General features: G+C 39.1%; 1 protein-coding gene across 1 annotated transcript in view; it reads right to left on the bottom strand.

Annotated features, from left to right (window-relative positions):
- GABRR3 (gamma-aminobutyric acid type A receptor rho3 subunit) overlaps nt 1-3,662 on the bottom strand; it is a 38,393-nt gene extending 34,731 nt beyond the window's left edge. Inside the window, exon 1 of the mRNA XM_021070697.1 lies at nt 3,430-3,662. Within this exon, the coding sequence (XP_020926356.1) occupies nt 3,430-3,580 (151 nt within the window). The 5' untranslated portion in view covers nt 3,581-3,662. The remainder of the gene's footprint in view (nt 1-3,429) is intronic.

The following is an 18,655-nucleotide window of genomic DNA, read 5'->3' as shown; positions in this document are numbered from 1 at the left end:
AGAAGTGCTGAAGTTACATTTAGCTCAAGACGAAAGAAGTATGTGTGTGTGTTTGTGTTACAAGTCTAAAGAAAGAGAAGATAAATCTAAGGCTGTCTTTTATATCCTGCAGGATGATTTTCCCAGGAAAGCAGGCTTGAGAGAACAGAGAAAGGGTCACTGGTATAAAAAGCTGTTCTGACCAAGACAAGAGAAGGTTAAGGACTGTATTTCATGGAGCTACCAGACTAACACTTCTGACTGAATTTATGGATTTTTCTGCCTGAACTGACTGAACACAGAGGCCATTTGGATACCACTTAGCCCCAGTCCATGATTGTCGGAAAAATTTCTTAATCGTGGGGTGATCTGCCACTTGTCACTACCACATTTCAATTGCATTTTTAATAACCCCCAATAAGTTGCCTCAGGAAAAGCATTGCTTGAAAAAAAAATCTTAACAGGTATCTCTAGCAGATCAAGAGGAGTGGAAATTTAAGGTCAATTTTATGTTTTCTTTTTTTTTTCCCCTGGTGGATGGCCATGTTACAGAGGAGGGAGAATGAAGGAGTAAAAAATGGTTTAAGAAAAAAGCAGAGGGTCAGCTCTTAGTAACCTAGGACAGTGCTTCTCAAATTGTGAAATGTACTCAAATCACCTGGGATTCTTGTTAAGATGCAAATTTCGACTCAGAAAGCCTGCAGGTGGGGCTGATCTGCATTTCTAACCATCTCCCGGGTGATTAGGCTTCTGGCCCTAGGACCGATTTGAGCTACAAATGTAGAGTGCTTGTTTCAAGGTCCAAATTCAAGGACAGCAGTGTTTCCTTAATCTGTCTGGCTTTCAACAGTCTCAAATAGACCCACAAAAACTCTCCTCTAGGAGAGAAATTCATTTAATTGAGGTACCTAACTTGACAGGAATTAGGGCAGTGTTTTGAATTGCTGTTGAAGTATATCATCTTGAGCTGCCAACAGCTACTCTGGAGACGCTGGTCCTAAACTATTCTTGTGTGTCTTGCGCTCCCTAGTGGCATAAAAGACCCAGAACCCTGCAAGTTTAACTTCGTCAGATTTTCTCCAACTAAATGGTGGTAGGGAAAAGATTTTAGAAACTCTTAACAGTCATAGACCCTAAGGTTCAGAATTCTTGCATGATAGTTGTGGAGCATATCACCCAAACATTGGGCAAATTTGGTTGGGGGGAAAGAAAGAAATGGTCTGTTGGGAATGGTAGTTAGAGTTCAGGAATCTTTAGAATTGTGTTAAGAATGACATCTGAGAAGTACTGATGTAAAAAAAAAGGAGGTAAAAAATAAATAAAAAATAAGTAAAATAATGTACATATTTTAAAATCTGATTGATTTTGAGGCTTCTAAAATCTTAAATTAGGTTCAATAAGTGTGAAAAATTCTCTGTAAAAAACAAACAAAAGAGTTATACGCACCATGATTTAATCTGATGCCGACAATCTAATTCAGTCATTACCAAATGTGATTCTCAGACCAGCAGCATTAGTATCACCAAGAAATTTATAAGATATGAAAACTGGTGACCCTGCCCAGATCTACTGAATCAAACCTCTGTGGGTGGGCCCAGGAATCTGTGTTAAGAAGCCCTCGAGTAATGCTGATGCATCCTTAACCTAATAAAATCAAAACCAGACCCTTAGAACTGCAACCCAATGGATTCCAGGAAATTACAGAACAAAAACCAAACAATCCTCAAGATGACAGCTACCTGATGTACTTTTTAATTTTACCTGATAACAAATAAGCTTTCTCTGGTACCTACATATCTGTTGTGCTTCCCTTTGTCATAACCACAATATGATGAGTATCAAGTTCTCCCTGCCCCATGACGATTAGTTATTTATCAGAAAGTGGTACCTGTTCTGCTGGGGAACCTGCCTTTTACCCCCCCGCACCCTCACTCCTTTCACCTCCCTATCTCTAGCATGAAAAGTCATCAGCCCAGCAACTGTGGGAATGGGAGAGCCGAGGTCAATGCCTGGAGAGTCAGGATGGATTTAGCAGCAAGGCAGAGAGTTCAGTTTAACAGGCTGATTTTACCACATCCTGGGTAGCTCTGAAAAATTTTGTACCCTCAGTGATGCAATGGTATGCAAGTTAAACAGTCTGAGGGGAAGAAACTTCATTTCAAGTATATTTTTCTAATCTGGCCTGCTTCTGCTCTCCTTCCCAGCCATTGCAGCATCTTGTTTCCACCACTTACTGCCTTTTTTATGGCCTTGAGCAAATTTCTCAACCTCTCTAAACCCCAGTTTCCACACTGGAATATTAGGGATTATGATAATGCCTACTTCAGGGTCTCTCTGAGTGTGGAATGAGACAGTGCATTAAAGGGCCTGGCACAGTGCCTGGCACGCCAACATTTTTGTTGCTAGATGTGATAAAAAGAACAAATCTCAGCCAAGGTGGTAGGGAGCCATGGCATTTGGTATCCTAGTTCTCCCATAAAAGCCAGGAATTCCAGCTCATAAGAATATTCAACAAGATTTTATGAATATTATCATGTAACCCAACTTACAGATTTTAATTAAAAGAACAAATTGCTGTACAGGCAAGATATATATATATATATATATATATATATATATATATATATATATATATATATATTCATGATTGTTTTTTTCTTTTTACAGCTGCACTTGAAGCATATGGAAGTTCCCAGGATAGGGGTTGAATTAGAGCTACAGCTGTCAGCCTACACCACAGCCACATCAACACCAGAGTTTTAATGCACTGAGCTAAGCTAGGGATTGTACCCACATCCTCACAGACACTATGTCAGGTTCTTAACCTGCTGAGCCACAAAGGGAACTCCCACATTCGCAATTTTTTGAACATATACTATTTATTTTTTATTTTCTTTATTTTTTTGCTTTTTAGGGCTGCACCTGAGGCATATGGAGGTTCCCAGGCTAGGGGTTGAATCGGAGCTACAGATGCTGGCCTACGCCACAGACACAGCAACGCAGGATCTGAGCTGTGTCTGTGACCTACACCACGGCTCACGGCATTGCCGCTGGATCCTTAATCCACTGAGCGAGGCCAGGGATTGAACCCGCAACCTCATGGTTCCTAGCCGGATTCATTTCCGCTGTACCACGATGGGAACTCCTGAACACATAATATTGATTGAACACATACAATTTATGATAATGTATGTAGTAGAAAAGTGAGTCTTTTTGGTTCATTTAAAATGCATACATTATCAATTGTTCATTTTGGAGAGAATCAATAACTGAACCACTTTGCTGCATAGCAGAAAAAATTAACATAACATTGTAAATCAACAATAAAACAAAAAAAATGAAAACAAAATGAATGGTCTTGTGTTTTGGTCCTAATTGCTTTGAATTTTCAACTCAATTTTGACAGTGCAATGGATTATGACACATGAGTTTTGTAAACATAGTACTCACCTCCAAATCCAGGTCTCATTGCAAAATCATTGTCCTCTATATGGAGAAGTTGCTTATATTTCAGGGGCCAGACTTTAGTACTGTCGTCTTTCCTCATTCTGGTTTCTTGTTTGCTGTACCTCCAAGGAGGAGAAATGCTTCTGAGATACATGTGCTTCTGGATAGTTTCACTTAGTTTAGCTTTCTGTGCTGAATGTGGTATGCTCTAAAATATACACATAAAAGCTCATTTCCTGGAGTTCCCATTGTGGTTCAGCAGTAATGAACCTGACTAGTATCCATGAGGATGTGGGTTCAATCCCTGGCCTCACACAATGGGTTAAGGATCTGGTGTTGCCATGACTGTGGTGTTGTTGGCAGATGTGGCCTAGCCTGAGAACCTTCCATATGCTGTGGGTGTGGCCGCCTCCCCAAAAAAAGCTCATTTTCTTCCTGTTACATATAGCCAAAGGTCTGCCAATGTTAACTCTTTATTATATAAGAGTGGGGAAAGGTAAAGTAAAGCAAATCTTGGAGCATCTTAAATGACAAACTGCATTCAAATGTGATCCTGAGAGGCAATATATCTCAGAATGTAGTTTTTAGTAGGAGAACCTGGTCACTATCACATAGGTGGGTGTGATCAAGATTCAGATCCACAGATCTCACCCCAGATCAACTCAGCCTGAACCAGAGAAACAAGGCCTAGGAATCTGCATTCAACATGCTACCTAAGTGATTCTTGAAGTCACTGAAGTTAACCTACCTCTTGCACCAAGATGGTAAACACAAAACAAAATGAAAAAACAAACAAACAAACAAAAACCCTGCAAAATTGTAAAGTGATGAACATAGTTTTTTATGGGAGTTTCTGTTGTGGCGCAGCAGAAACGAATACGACTAGGAAGCATGAGGTTGTGGGTTGGATCCCTGGTCTCACTCTTTGGGTTGCTGTGATCTGTAGTGTAGGTCGCAGACATGGCTCGGATCCTGCGTTGCTGTGGTTGCAGTGTGGGCCAGTGGCTACAGCCCCATTTGACCCCTATCCTGGGAACTTTCACATCCCGCAGGTACGGACCTAAAAAAAAAAAAAAAAAAAAAAAAGAAAATAGTGTTTTACAAAGACAGAAATGTGAGAAAAGTACTGATGTAGATTGAGATTAGAGGAAGAATTCCTGTAGTAGATTCTAGAGCTTGAAAGGAAGCCGACGGGCATGAAGAGGGGTCCCAGGATAAAAGGATGGTCTGGCAATTGATTGAGGGCAGGTCCAGCTGTGAAGTCATTGCTGCCTGTTTTCACCTACAGTCTTCTATGTTAAAGGCAAAGTGGTTGGCCTCCCTGGTGTGTGTGGAGTCCTGATCCAAATGAAGCCAGTTACTCCCTGAAGCAAGCTGCTGGGTCTCCCTGACTCCTTTCCTGTCTGTGACACCCTTCCCAGCGCTATTCCAAGTGGGGCAGCAGAATGTCTGTGAAATCACACTGTCTCAATAAGTGACATGTGGCAGTCTTCTCACCCCAGGCTCCAGAGTCCTTTCAGCGCCTCTGACCACAGTAACATGTGTGTCACTGTCATCATCCTCAGCAGCAACAACGACACAAGACGTTGAGGGGTCTAGTAGGTGAGTTCCAGTGTTACTCTGAAAGGCTGACTTGCTTTCGTATTGATACATGGATACATGTCTTCTCCAGGAAACACATGTAAATTTTTAATGGAAGACTTGTGGATGTGATTTCTTAACTCAGTAAAGCTGACTTTGATGGTGGTGGGGGTTTCATATCTGAAACAGTTGGTTTAATGTGTCCAGATTTATGGGCACCTGAGATCACTGAGGACGATCTTTCGGTAGGGAAGTTTCTGGCTGAAACCCTCAGAGATTTGTGCATATATATTTGACATTGATAGAAATGGGGAATTTGAAGGAACAAATCTGTTTTGGATAGAAGACAAATGAGTTTGATTTGGAACATAAGTCATTTTCTCCTATGAGTAATTGAACTCATAGAACCATTTCTTCCAGGGATCTCAAATTAACTAGAAAACTTCTTTCAAGCAGTTAGAACGAACCATTTATTGAAAAAAGTCATAGCAGCCAGTTTTTATTAAATGCCTACTATATTCAGGACCACCAACCAGGCATTTTTAAAAATATTATCTTCTTTGGCATGCATCCAAAGCACTGGGTTTGCTGGGCCCCATAATTTTAAGGTATGAGAATTTGCATTTATAAAAATTTCTCAGGAGAATTACTGGTTTGGAAAATAGTAGGCATTTTGAGAAATAACTGTTATTAAGAAAAATGGAAAGTAAATTTGGGTGGAAACTCATGGAAATTTGTGAAATCCTTTGGTAATATAGCACAATGAAATGATATGTCTCTAATATTCTTCTCAGAAGGATACCTCTCCATGAGATCAGAAAGGATAAATCTTAAGAATCCCAAAAGCAAGGAACACAGAGCCTGCTATGAAAGGCAGTCTTGACAGTATCTGAAAGTACACCCATCCACTCTATTTTTTTCTTTTCAGGGCTGCACCTGCAGCATATGGAAATTCCCAGGCTAAGGCTTGAATTGGAGCTGCAGCTGCCAGCCTACGCCATAGTCACAGAAACACCAGATCCGAGCTGCATATATGACCTATGTTGCACTCAAAATCCAGCCTTTCTTCCCCACTGGGGCCCCACTTTCTTAGTCACAAAATTATAGTGGAATTTCTGATACTGACAAGAGGGGAGAACCTAGAAATATGGTTTCTTCATTTCATTCAGAAAGAAAAAAGTTCTCCCTCAAAGATAAAAATAACTTTCAGTAAGACTTTACCTCCTCTTTCTTCAACAGGGTTGATAATACTCTGTGGGAAGACTGAGAATGCTGGTGAAAGACTTGTCCATGAGTTGAGATTTCTTTGCTCTATTCCATTAGGACCCGGCCTTCTTGAAGACCCTCTCCTTAACAGAAGTCATCCAAAAGCTTTCTTTCAGTAATTACTAAAAATAAAATCATTTTTTTTCTAGGAAGGGGGAGGGCAGAAGACACAAAGGGGCTTAAAATGATTCATGTATGGATTCAAACCAAAAAGCTGAGTTAGATCTGATGCTCCAGCATATCTTAACCCCCTTGTTAAGCATATTTGCTTCTCTTACCTGTGTTCTATTGCAGTCTTCATTGTATTAACATTTCTATATATGTATTTTTTTTTTTAATAAGCCAGGGGTCTTCAAATAGGGCACTTATACTCCTGGAGTATAATAGTAGCCTAAAGGTACATGCAAACTATCAGAGGGCCGTGTGGGCATGGATAGCTATAAAACAATCATTTCTGGGTCTTTGACTTTCTTTTGTCTCTCCTAAAATTGATCCACCAGGGGGGAGGCAGGGCTGGATTTTGAGCAGTTTTCAGGGGAAGTAAGGGGTCTTTGAGGAGGATAATTGGGCAAAGAATTAAAAAGTACTAGAATTGGTTGAGAAGTAAATACCGCTAGCTCATTCTAATACACTGGTGTTTAACAAGTGGAAAGACAGAAACTCATTTAAACTGAGTCACACTCAGGTGGTTGCTTTACCAAATTGCTTTGCCAAATCCTATATATTTGATTAGTATACCATCAGGACTTAAAGACAACTAGGTCTAAATAGAATATTTTCTCAATGGAGGATATAATGAACAAGCACTAAAAAATTTATTCTAGAGGTTTAACAGTAAGCTACCAATTAAAATTATAAATACCATTTTATTATACCTATTAAAAAAGTACCAGAAAACAAAAAAACTTTAGTACCCAAGAGGCTAAGAAAATGATGAAATAAAAACCTTTTACTTTGTGGGTAGCAATATAAATATTGTCAAAATCGATTGTGCAAATCGATTTTAAGAGCTGCGAAAATAATACATATGCTTTGACTCAGTGATTCAATTCCAAGAATATTATAATTTTTATTGATAAAGGAGAAATTACAGGCATGAAAATATTTACTGCTGTTATTCATAATAGTGCAAACTTGAAAATAAATGTTCAATAATAAAGTAGGTAATTCTGATCCTTCAATTCAAAAAATAATAATATGGAGTGATTAAAAATACTATTATCACATCTATGAAACACTGAAGAATGTGCTTAAGAAAACACAAACTAGTTTCTATACCTTAATTTTAAACATGAAAAATCATCTAGGAATATGAATAAGGATTAGAAGTAAACTTGGAAAGGGAAAATGTAGTTTAGATTTTCTGTATTTTTTTCCATGGGAAAAATCACTATTGGATTTGTGTAGTAAATGCTTTATAAATTAGAACAGATTGGACATGCCATCTATAATCTTTTCCAAATAAAGATCCACTCAAGGCTTCCCACCCTATGACTGCATTCTCCTTGTCATCCTAAGCAGGCCCTGCAGCTAACATGGATGTTCTCTCTACACTTAAGTTCTGTTGTGAACAAGTGCACACCAAAGCCCAGCTTTCGATCTCAAATAATGTGGAGGAAATTTTAACAAACCTTTTATAGACTTGTTATTTTTCTTAGAAAAATTAAAAAATGTAGCAAAAAAGTTCTATTAGGCCACATCTATGCTAATCCAAGGAATGCAGTAAAGTAGTGGGAAAATCAGTTGATCCAATTTTTGATTACAAAGAAAACCTTGACAACCCTGGGGCCAATGTTTGTTTCTAGGTCCTGATGCTCTTGAAGAGGACATGGTGCATTATATGGAGTGGATCTTGAGGCTTTGACTGAACTGCCCCTGAATTCATGAACTCTAGGAATAGCACCAGACTTTAGTAACAGCCTGTCTCTTATGAGGGAAACATCTCTGCAGATGAGCATTTCCCTGGAAGAGCCAGTTAGAGAGTTCCCTGCTTAAGCATGACAGGTTTTATGACTTACTTCATCTCTATCAGATCATATAATCAGTGAGGTCTCGGTTTCCTCATTTGTAAAGCAAGGAAATCTGATTAGATTAAGAGCTGGTTTGCACACTTTTTTTTTTTTTTGTCTTTTTGTTTTTTTGGCCTGCACCTGCGGCATATGGAGGTTCCCAGGCCAGGAGTCCAGTTGGAGCTATAGCTGCTGGCCTACGCCAGAGCCACAGCAACACCGGATCCCAGCCACATCCGCGATACACACCACAGCCCCTGGCAATGCCGGATCCCCAAGCCACTGAGTGAGGCCAGGGATTGAACCCTCAACCCATGGTCCCCAGTTGGATTTGTTTCTGTTTGCAGCAACATGGATGGAACTAGACACTCTTATACTGAGTGAAGTCAGAAAGAGAAAGTCAGATACCATATGTTATCAGTTATATGTGGAGTCTAAAATATGGCACAAACGATCTATCCACAAAACAGAAACAGGTCATAGACATGGAGGACAGACTTGTGTTTGTGGAGGGGAGGGGAAGGGAGTGGGATGGACTGGGAGTCTGGGGTTAGTGGTTGCAAACTATTGCGTTTGGAGTGGATAAGCAATGAGATCCTGTTGTATAGCACACGGAACTATATCCATTCTCTTGTGATGGAACATAATGGAGGATAATGTGAGAAAAAGAATGTGTATACACACACACACACATACATATATATGTGGGTCACTTTGCTGTACAGCAGAAATTGACAGAACACTGTAAATCAACTATAATAAAAAAAATAAAAAAAGCCCCATTTGTTGTGTTTGTTGGTTTCCATGATGTAACTACTCCCACCATATCTGTTTTCAAGCTACAGATATGACAGATGTGTGCAACCCATAGTGTAGTGAAATGTAATGTGATATGATATTATATAATATAGTATGACACAGTTTAGTGTATTCTTGTCTATAGGCTGGTATAGGACAGTATAATGCAGTTTTTCTACTGTACAGATACAATAAACCTAAATAATCTCGAGAACAATAGATAATAGTAAAATGTAGTCAAGTAGTTAAGAAGCCGTGAGTTTTAAGTATTTATTACCTTCATTTAAAAAATAATTTAATTGTATGTTTATATAATTTAACTTTTAATGATGTTCATTTTTAACAGCCTTAAAATTTAACAATTTGTTCTTGCAAGCTGATTTGAGCAGACACTGGCACTCTGCTGATTAGTCTTAAGGCCAGAGACAGAGTGTGATTCCTTTTAACCCCCAACCCGATGCTTGTTATATGAAGGGTACTCAGTATAACTCTTGAAAGAATTAATAAATTATTCAATGAGTCTAGACGCCTAATCCTCTGCATCACTAGGGAGACGAATCTCCTCCAGGCAGAACAGGAACGTTTTCCCCTGCCATGCTTGCTTTGTTCATCAACATCACCCTCCCCATTTTGTTTCTAAGAAATAAAGGGACTCTTTGGATGAAAGATTTTAAAAATATTTGGATAGGAAAGGAAGTTTTTGAGCAGTTTCTGTGTAGCTCAGTGGGTTAAGGATTTGGCATTGTCACCGCAATGGCCTGGGTTACTTCTGTGGCATGGATTCAGTCTCTGGCCTAGGAACATCCACATGTCTTGGATGTGGCAAAAAGAAAGAAAGAAAGATAGATAAAGAAGGAAAAGAGAATTTGGGGGCAAAAAGTAAAATTATATTCTGAATGAAAAATAGTTAACAGCAAAGTATTTAAGGGCCTGATTGTAGGAAAACTGGCTAAAACTTATGTACACAAATGCAAGCTAATGCATATAAATATAATTTCTAATTTTCAAAAAAAAAATCAGACCTTTATCCCATGTTCATTCTATTAGTTGTATTATGTTTTGAGAGAGTGAATTATTAATTCATTCATTAATTTTTTAGTGACTGATAATCAGATTGGGTGTGGGAACCTCACAGTATTTATAGACTAAGGTCTGAAGAATCCTGGGCTCCTTACTCTAGAAACTACCCTAATTTCAGCATTTTTGTCGAAATGCCCTAAAATCTGCGTAAGTGAGTGCTGAGTGACAGCTCAGAAACTTGCTGGCCAAATTACTCTGTTTACTGGGGAAAATGCCTTTCATCCTAAGTGGCTACTTCTCAACTAGGTCTATGTTTTATGTAACCCTAAGTGTACTAAGGATTTTTCTTTGAAGAACAAAAAAAGAAGATATAAATTTTAATGAATCATGGTTGTAGCTTATTACTGAAAAGGGTACCTCTCTTAGGATACAGAGAAGTAAAAACAAACATGCTTGGCCCTGTGACTGAGCAGGACCCTATGGGGCCTTCCTGAGACAGATCTTTCCCCCTATGTCCTCTGCCTCTAATTTGTAGAAAAGTTGTGGTCTCCCAGGATTCTTTTGAATCACAAAAGCCTGAATTAAGAATTATTAATTGAAAGGATGTCAACATGTAGTGACAAAAGTAGCAACTGGGTCAGGAGAACTGGTAACAAGTTAAACAGTAAATCAGCCATATGGCAGTTATAGAATCTTTAGATCTGATGCACATTTTCTGAGTTGTTTTATAGATGCTAAAGGCCCCACAAAATGGAAGAAATTAACTGCTTGATGACCATAAGCACTAGCCCACAGACCTAATATAAACTCCACCTTGTTAGCACCCTGTTATGACAACCAGCCTGTTACTTCACCATCAACCAGAGAATTGTGCATGAGCTAATCACACACACTGTGTCTCTCCTCCCTCACTTTGTCTTTAAAAAATGCTTCCCTGAAACACATCATAGAGTTAGAGTTTTTTGAGCATTAGCTTCCCTACACTCCTGTTTGTCCCCTTACAATAAATGCTGCACTTCCTTTACCACAACCAGTGTCAGTAGATTGGCTTTATCCAAGTTGGTTCAGTAAAAGCCTCATGGAGTAGAAAGCCCAAGATTCCCTCTTCATTTATTTTATTAATTTTTAAAATTATAGTTGATTTACAATGTTCTGCCAATTTGTGCTGTATAGCAAAGTGACCCAGTTATACACATATACATACATTCTTTTTCTCAGATTATCTTCCATTATGTTCCATCACAAGTGATTGGATATCATTCCCTTGCTATACAACAGGACCTCGCTGCTTATCCTCTTCAGAGTCTAGGAGTTCCTGCTGAGGGGCAGTGGGTTAAGAATCCAATTACAGCAGACTGAGTTGCTGCAGAGGTGTAGGTTTAATCCTGGCCTGGTGCAGTGGGTTAGAGGATCTGGAGTTGCTGCACAGCAGTGTAGGTTGCAGCTGTGGCTTGGATTCAATCTCTGGCCCGGGAATTTCCATACGCTGTGAGTGTGGCCAAAAAAGAAGCGTACAAAAATGAGACATCTAACAAAAGAATCCCCATCTAACAAAAGAATTCCCACCCTACTACAAAGAACAAGTATTCTTTTTTGTCCCTTAAATGACACCTAAAAAATTAGGACAGTAGATTTTTCTTCAGGAACTTCTCCAACGATAGTGGGCTGGTGAGATTGTTTGGCTCCTATGACAATCTACTTTCCCATCTACACATCCACTAAACAGACTGGACATTATTTGAGTAGTAGATGATATTTTAAATAGTCTCCATTTGTTTCAAAATTAGATAGAATATACCACATAGATGTTATAAGCAACCTGAAAAAACATATATAGTCTAGTTGTATAGCTTCCCATTTACCAAATACTGACTGTTTAATTGCCTTTGAGAAGACTCATAACGTAGTTAAACTGAGCAAGACTTCAGAGCATCTCAGATCTGGGTATGGGAGCAGAATCCTGGAAGGGAAGTGTGGGAGGTGGTCCTTGATTTTTAAGAACAGAGTAGGAATCAGGAATACAGTGATCTCCCCTCCCCTCTTTCCCACTTCTTTTGTTTTTGGCCATTAAACCCAAGGCTTCAGAAGGATTTATTAATTTTTTGATGTTATCTTTCCTGATCTTGTGGTGAGTGAATCATAAGTATTCAAGAGGTTAAGGGCAATCTGGCTAAAACATATGTCACCTCAGTGATTGCCAAGGTTGGCTGGGTGGTGTTACCCACATTCATTCCTCAATTTCTTCTACTGTATCATCTTGGAAATCTTGTGCTTGGTGAGAAGTAAAGACTTTCCCCCAAACAGGAGGATAGTCCTTGGTTATTAAAGGTACATGGGTGCTATGGTGACTAATTCTGGTTTTCCTGGAACTGAGGGCACTCCTGGGACTCTTAGCGCTAAAACCCATGAAGTTCCAGGCAAATCAGGATGAACGGGTCATGCTAGTAGGGAACTATCCTCCTTCACTAGCAGGTCCAAACATATGCTCTCTTTTTTTTTTTTCTTTTCAGGGCTGCATTTGAGGCATATGGAGGTTTCCAGGACAGGGGTCCAATCAGAGCTACAGCTGGTGGGTGGCTTACACCACAGCCACCAACATCAGATCCAAGCCACATCTATGACCTACACCACAGTTCACGGCAACGCTGGATCCTTAACCCACTGAGTGAGGCCAGGGATCGAACCCGCAACCTCATGGTTCCTAGTTGGATTTTCTGCTCTGCCATGACAGGAACTTCCAAACATACCCTTGATTATTGATAAGATAATAATGGGGATGTACTTACATTCAGGATGATATTTAAAAGATGATCTTCAAATTGGAAAACTAATCTTCAAAAACAACAAATGGCTTTAATGCCTTTTGGTACTGTCTGATCAATATACAGAACTATATAATCTGTAAGTACTTGACATTAGAAATGGGTGCTTAGATTAATTTCAACTCAAAAGTTTTTGAAGAAACATTAAACTCATGTCATTAATTGATATTAAATGCATTACTCATTGGAGAAATACATTCCCTGAAAGAAGGTTTGTACATGAGCTCTTCAATAGTTTTCTCTAAAAATAAGCGCACGAATGTCAGCAGAGACCCCAGAATCTATCTGTTCTTTCTATGCCCACCACATCTATTTTTAGATGTTAATACTGTCTCTAGAGACCGTTAAAAATATATTTCCCATGGGTCTGAGGCAGCTGGAGAGAGAAACTGGGACTACACCATGGTTGTCTTACCGCAACTGTTTCATTGAAAAAGAGCAGCACTGGTGGGGTTTCTTGATTTCAGCAGTAGCAAAAGCATTTGGTGTCACTGTGATCCAGATGCAGGTGAAGAAGACCAGCTGGGAAGCCAGGATCATCTCTTCCAAAAGAAAGGAACGTAGACTGATGTGACCAACGCCGTTACCAATATTGCTTCTTCATGTGTCTTTGTAAAAGCAAAAGGTATCAAGGGAAACAGAGAGATGCTGCCTTCGGTGGTCTTTTGTTTTCATAGGTTAAATGGATTGACATCACTTACAGGCAAACATCTGTCTGGATCATCAGCAATTTAAGGAAAATAAAGCAGATTTTTTTCCATTTTCATTTCCCATCCCTGCTCTCTCTTTCTAGGGAAGGTTCTTAATGGGATGCTTGATCCCCTACTCAATAAACTCTCTGCTGCAGTCCTCGGCAGACAAAGAAGTGAGGTTAGGCATTAAGTCCCCTTAATCCAACACAATATCATTTGAATATATTTAATGACTCAGCAAAATAATATGCTTGATGAGAACGAAGATGATTAATTTTAATTACACTTTTAAAGACCTTTTCCTTTATCTCCTGTTTCCTATATATCCAGAAAGGAACCTTTCCCTCCCCAAATAAAGATTGCCAGACTACAAGCAAAAAATTAATTACTATATTTGTCAAATAAATAATCATATTTTCAGATGATGGTTTATTCCATTTATATTGAAAGTGGCTCAATTTAATGTTTAATATGGTGAACCATCAGATAAATAAAAAAGAAATTAGTCTTTGGCAGTGGGTAGGGAATTATGTTAAATTATAGACACATAGGCTCCTACTCATACTTTGTGCACACAGAGTGGAAATATTCCCTGGAAATATTCTGTATATGTAAAGTACCAATGAAAGGGCATAGCAGTGAAATTCAGTTTCTCCAATTGGAAAATCATAGGGTGAGAAATCCAGCAATAGATGACATGTTTACTAGGACTCAAGAAGAGTGATTTTTTCTTCCAAGGAATATAATGTGAAAAAAAATTCTTAAATTTCCTTGAATTGGTCTATTTCCTTGACACCTCATATACTGTGTTGTTGCTTGATTGGGTTAATTTATTTTGACTTACGTTACCTCTTAGCCTGTGCACTAACATCTCCTCTCATGTTTCCTAGGCCTGTCTTTCCTCTTTAAAATAAAATATTGCAACTCTACAGAATGATGTAATAAATCCTTACCTCTCAGTTTATCCCCTATTTATTGTGTATCATGGTATACAGTTATACTATTACATATATTCATAAACAGCATACAAATTTATTTCAGAAAACTCTATAAAAATGGTGTTAAATTATATTTTTACATCTGCAACATTTCTCTCCACATTATGGATTTATTATGTTGATAGAGTAGCCCTAGTTAATTCATTTTTAACTGCTACTTCAATGTTTGGATAAGTAGCATCATATTCATTTTTTGTTGAAGAATATTACTTATTTTTCTATCATAAACAATCTTTTATTAACAATCCTGCAGTGAATTTTTGTAAATATTTCCTTGTGCTCATGTGTAAGAGTTTCTTTAAATACCTAGAAGTAAAACTGCTAGGCTGAATAAACTTCAGGTCTTCAAATTTACAGGATATTTCCATAACACTCATAAACACTATAGCACCAGCCTTACCAGTATGAATGGGAGCCTTCATTTCTTAAAATATTTTTTTAGCATTGATATCATCAGGAATTTAAATTTACCCAATCCCATGTTATAGTTTATTTATTTAATTAATTAATTAATTTATCCTTTGTCTTTCGAGGGCCGCACCCATGGCATATGGAGGTTCCCAGGATAGGGGTCGAATTGGAGCTCCAGCTGCCGGCTTATGCCACAGCCATAGCAACGCCAGATCTGAGCCTCATCTGTGACCTATACCACAGCTCACGGCAACTCAAGATCCTTAACCCACTGAGCAAGGCAAGGGATCGAACCTGCAACCTCATGGTTCCTAGTCAGATTCATTTCTGCTGTGCCACGATGGGAACTCCCCATGTTATAGTTTTAATTTTAATTTCCTTAGTGGCTAGAGAAGTTCGAGCATTTTTTTTTCATGAATTTCTGGGCCAGTAAGCTTTCCTCTTCTGTGAAGAGCCAATAAAGAGAAGAAATGTGAGGCAAGTTGCTGGTCTAAAACTACAGTCATTTGGCTTCTGGGGGCGCCACTGTGGTCAAAGTTTGTTTTCCATCCTAGTGTTTTCACGAGATCCAGGGTCTCGACACTTAACCCCAGCCCTCCATGCTACCTCGGCCTCTTCTTGTCATTAAGTACCATTACCTACACCAACATTTCCCAAAGTAGGGGCTACACTGGAGACGTTTTATGAAAAAGTATTCTGTGCTGAGTTTGGGAAACACTATACTTGTTGTTACCTTTTCAGGGATTCACAGTACACATCACATTGTTCAGTGAAAATGCCCTTGTCCTTTAGCAATGAGGAGGATGTGAGTTCAACTGCCTTATCTTATTTGATCAATTGGAAACAGCCACACACCTGATCTCTCCCTTCTATTTGGAAGATCTTTGTCCCTGGCCTCTGGGGTACTGTACTCTCCTATTCTCTTACCTCTACCTCTTGGCCATTCCACCTCAGTTCTAGTATCTGATTCCGCTTCCTTCATCAGACTTCATAGCATTGGAGTCTCCTTAGGCTCAGTATCTAAGTACTTTAGTATTTGTCTTTTCTACTAAGTTACTACTTTAGTGATCTCATCCAGTCAAGGATTTAAGAGCTTGCCAAATATTCCCAAATGTATACATCATCAGTCCAGGATTTTCTCCCCAATTCCACCTCCTGTTGCTGTGGTTTCAATGTTTGTATCCCCCAAATACATATGTTGAAATAATAACCCCAAGATTGATGGTTTTAGTAGATGGGGTCTTTGGGAGGTGATTAGGTCATGAGGGTGATTTCCTCAAAAAATGGGATTAATGCTCTTATGAAAGAAACCACAGAGAGACCCCTCACCCCTTTCCACCACGTGAGGATGTAACAAGAAGTCTGCAACCTGGAAGAGAGCCTTCATTTGACCAAAATGGCACCATGATCTGGACCTTCAGCTTCCAGAATTGTGAGAAATAAATTTCTATTGTTTATAAGCTGCCCAGCATATAGTATAGTGTTCTAGCTGCCCAAACAAACTAAGACATGTCCAACTGCCTGCTTAATATTTCTACCTGTATGTCTAAGTACCTCATGCTCAAAGTGTCCAAAAGTAAGCTTGTTCATATCCTCCCCCATGCACCTGTAGCCTTCTCTGTCTCAACTGATAATAACACTGGCCTCTCTTGACTCTTCTCTCTGACACTCCTTACCCAATTCACCTTAAAAATATATTCGGGACCCAGGTGCTCTCACCACTAGCTCAGCTACCACCCTGGCCTTTCAGTCACCATCATCTGTTGTTTGAATTATTGCAGTGGTGCCCTGTCTCCTTGCTTCTTCCCTTGCCTTGTTTCAGCCAATTTTCAACACTACCAGAAATCCTTTAAAAATATAAGTCAGATCAAATTACTTCTCTCTTCAAAACTCTGCAATTGCTTCTCATTTTCTCTATGTAAAAAGTCTACCATGGCTAGGAAAGCCCTCTATATTCTAAAACTCCTTCCTCCTCCTCCTCGCCTTCTGGCTTCTCCACTCTTCTCTCCACCCCCACCTGCTGTTGCACAAACAATGGCCTCTTTGCTGTTCTTTGAACACACCAAACACACTCCCATCTCAGGCTCTTTGCACTGGCTGTCACTCTTGCCTGACCCACTCTTCACCCAGGAATCTGTATAATAAATTCCTTTAACAAATTAAAATATTTGCTCAAATGTCCTTTATCTTATGAAGTGTACTGTAACCCCCCCCCCCGCCTTAAAAAATGCAGTATGCACCCTTTCCTCTAACAACACGTGGAAGAGAAAATACCACTTCTGAGTGAGAGAAGGTATTTTTGGAGGTATGTGTTACCTGTCTACCATATACCCCACTTAGCGTGTTTGATACAATTTACTTATTATATTTATTATTTATTATCTATCTAATCTTGCTAGAATGTAAACTTTACAAGGAAGCATTCTTTGTCTGTTTTGTTCCCTGGAATGTCTAAAACACTTGTAACAATTTTGGGCATATAATTAGTATTTAATAAATATTTGTTTCACTAAAACCTTCACTAAAATGCTGGTTTAGTTCTGCTGAATTTTGTGTTCCCCAAACTTGGTTGATCTCAGATCTCCTTTAAAAAATCCACCAGACTTTTGAATATTATTCAAAAAATAAAAAAATCTCCCCCAGAGCAACCAGTTTGGGAAATTCTGATTTATAGGCAAATCTCTGCCTTACACATCCTCCTCATCAAAATTCTAGGTCCTGGCACCTTGAGATTACTTTTTTTTTTTTTTGTCTTTTCCAGGGCCACACCTGCAGCATATGGAGATTCCCAGCCTAGGGGTCTAATCAGAACTGTAGACGCTGGCCTGCACCAGAGCCACCGCAACTCAGGATCCGAGATGCGTCTGCAACCCACACCAGAGCTCACAGCAATGCTGGATCCTTAACCCACTGGCGAGGCCAGAAATTGAACCTGTAACCTCATGGTTCCTATTCGGATTTTTTAACCACTGAGCCACAACAGGAACTCCATCTTGAGATTACTTTTGATGAATACTAAACTATTAAGTTCACAATGAAATGTTAGTAGCTGATAAAGAGTAACCAAGACCATAAGAGGGGATTTCTTGAAGCAATACTTTGACTTAAAGCATTTAATGCTTTAATGAAGCATTAAAGTGGAAGTTGTCCACATTTCAGGCCAACAGTAGAGCTATTGGGGCCCAGGTTTTTCAGGAATATCTGGCAGGTCATCTGCCTCCTCTTCACCATCACTCAATCCTATCAGGGTGCCATGGGTGCCCCCTTACATTGTAGAAAGGGCACATATCCAACTGACCTCTTTATTGAATAATCTTTGCTACAGTAACTACCCATATCAACATTATCATTAAGGGAGGAATAAAAGAAGTTTGTATCTTGTCAGTATGAATTTTAAGCGTGCATAAAAATAAATATAAGGCAATAGGCCAGGCCACAAAGAGTCGGCGCATAGAAGCTCTTAGGATTTCAATTAAATTACAGTAAGGCATCTGTCTCTGTTGATGCTGAATCCACTCCTTAACCTTATCCCTTTAGTGCTTTCTTTGCAAACCCAGTAAGCTTCTTAAGAAAAAAGCCGAAAACCACATCTGTCAAAATTAGAAAGTGGTAACTACTAGGAAACAAAATTA

This window comes from Sus scrofa, chromosome 13 (assembly GCF_000003025.6).
Source record: "Sus scrofa isolate TJ Tabasco breed Duroc chromosome 13, Sscrofa11.1, whole genome shotgun sequence".
Classification (NCBI taxonomy): domain Eukaryota; kingdom Metazoa; phylum Chordata; class Mammalia; order Artiodactyla; family Suidae; genus Sus; species Sus scrofa.
The sequence above is the reverse complement of the archived record's forward strand: the minus strand, read 5'-3'. Positions and strand labels throughout refer to the sequence as shown.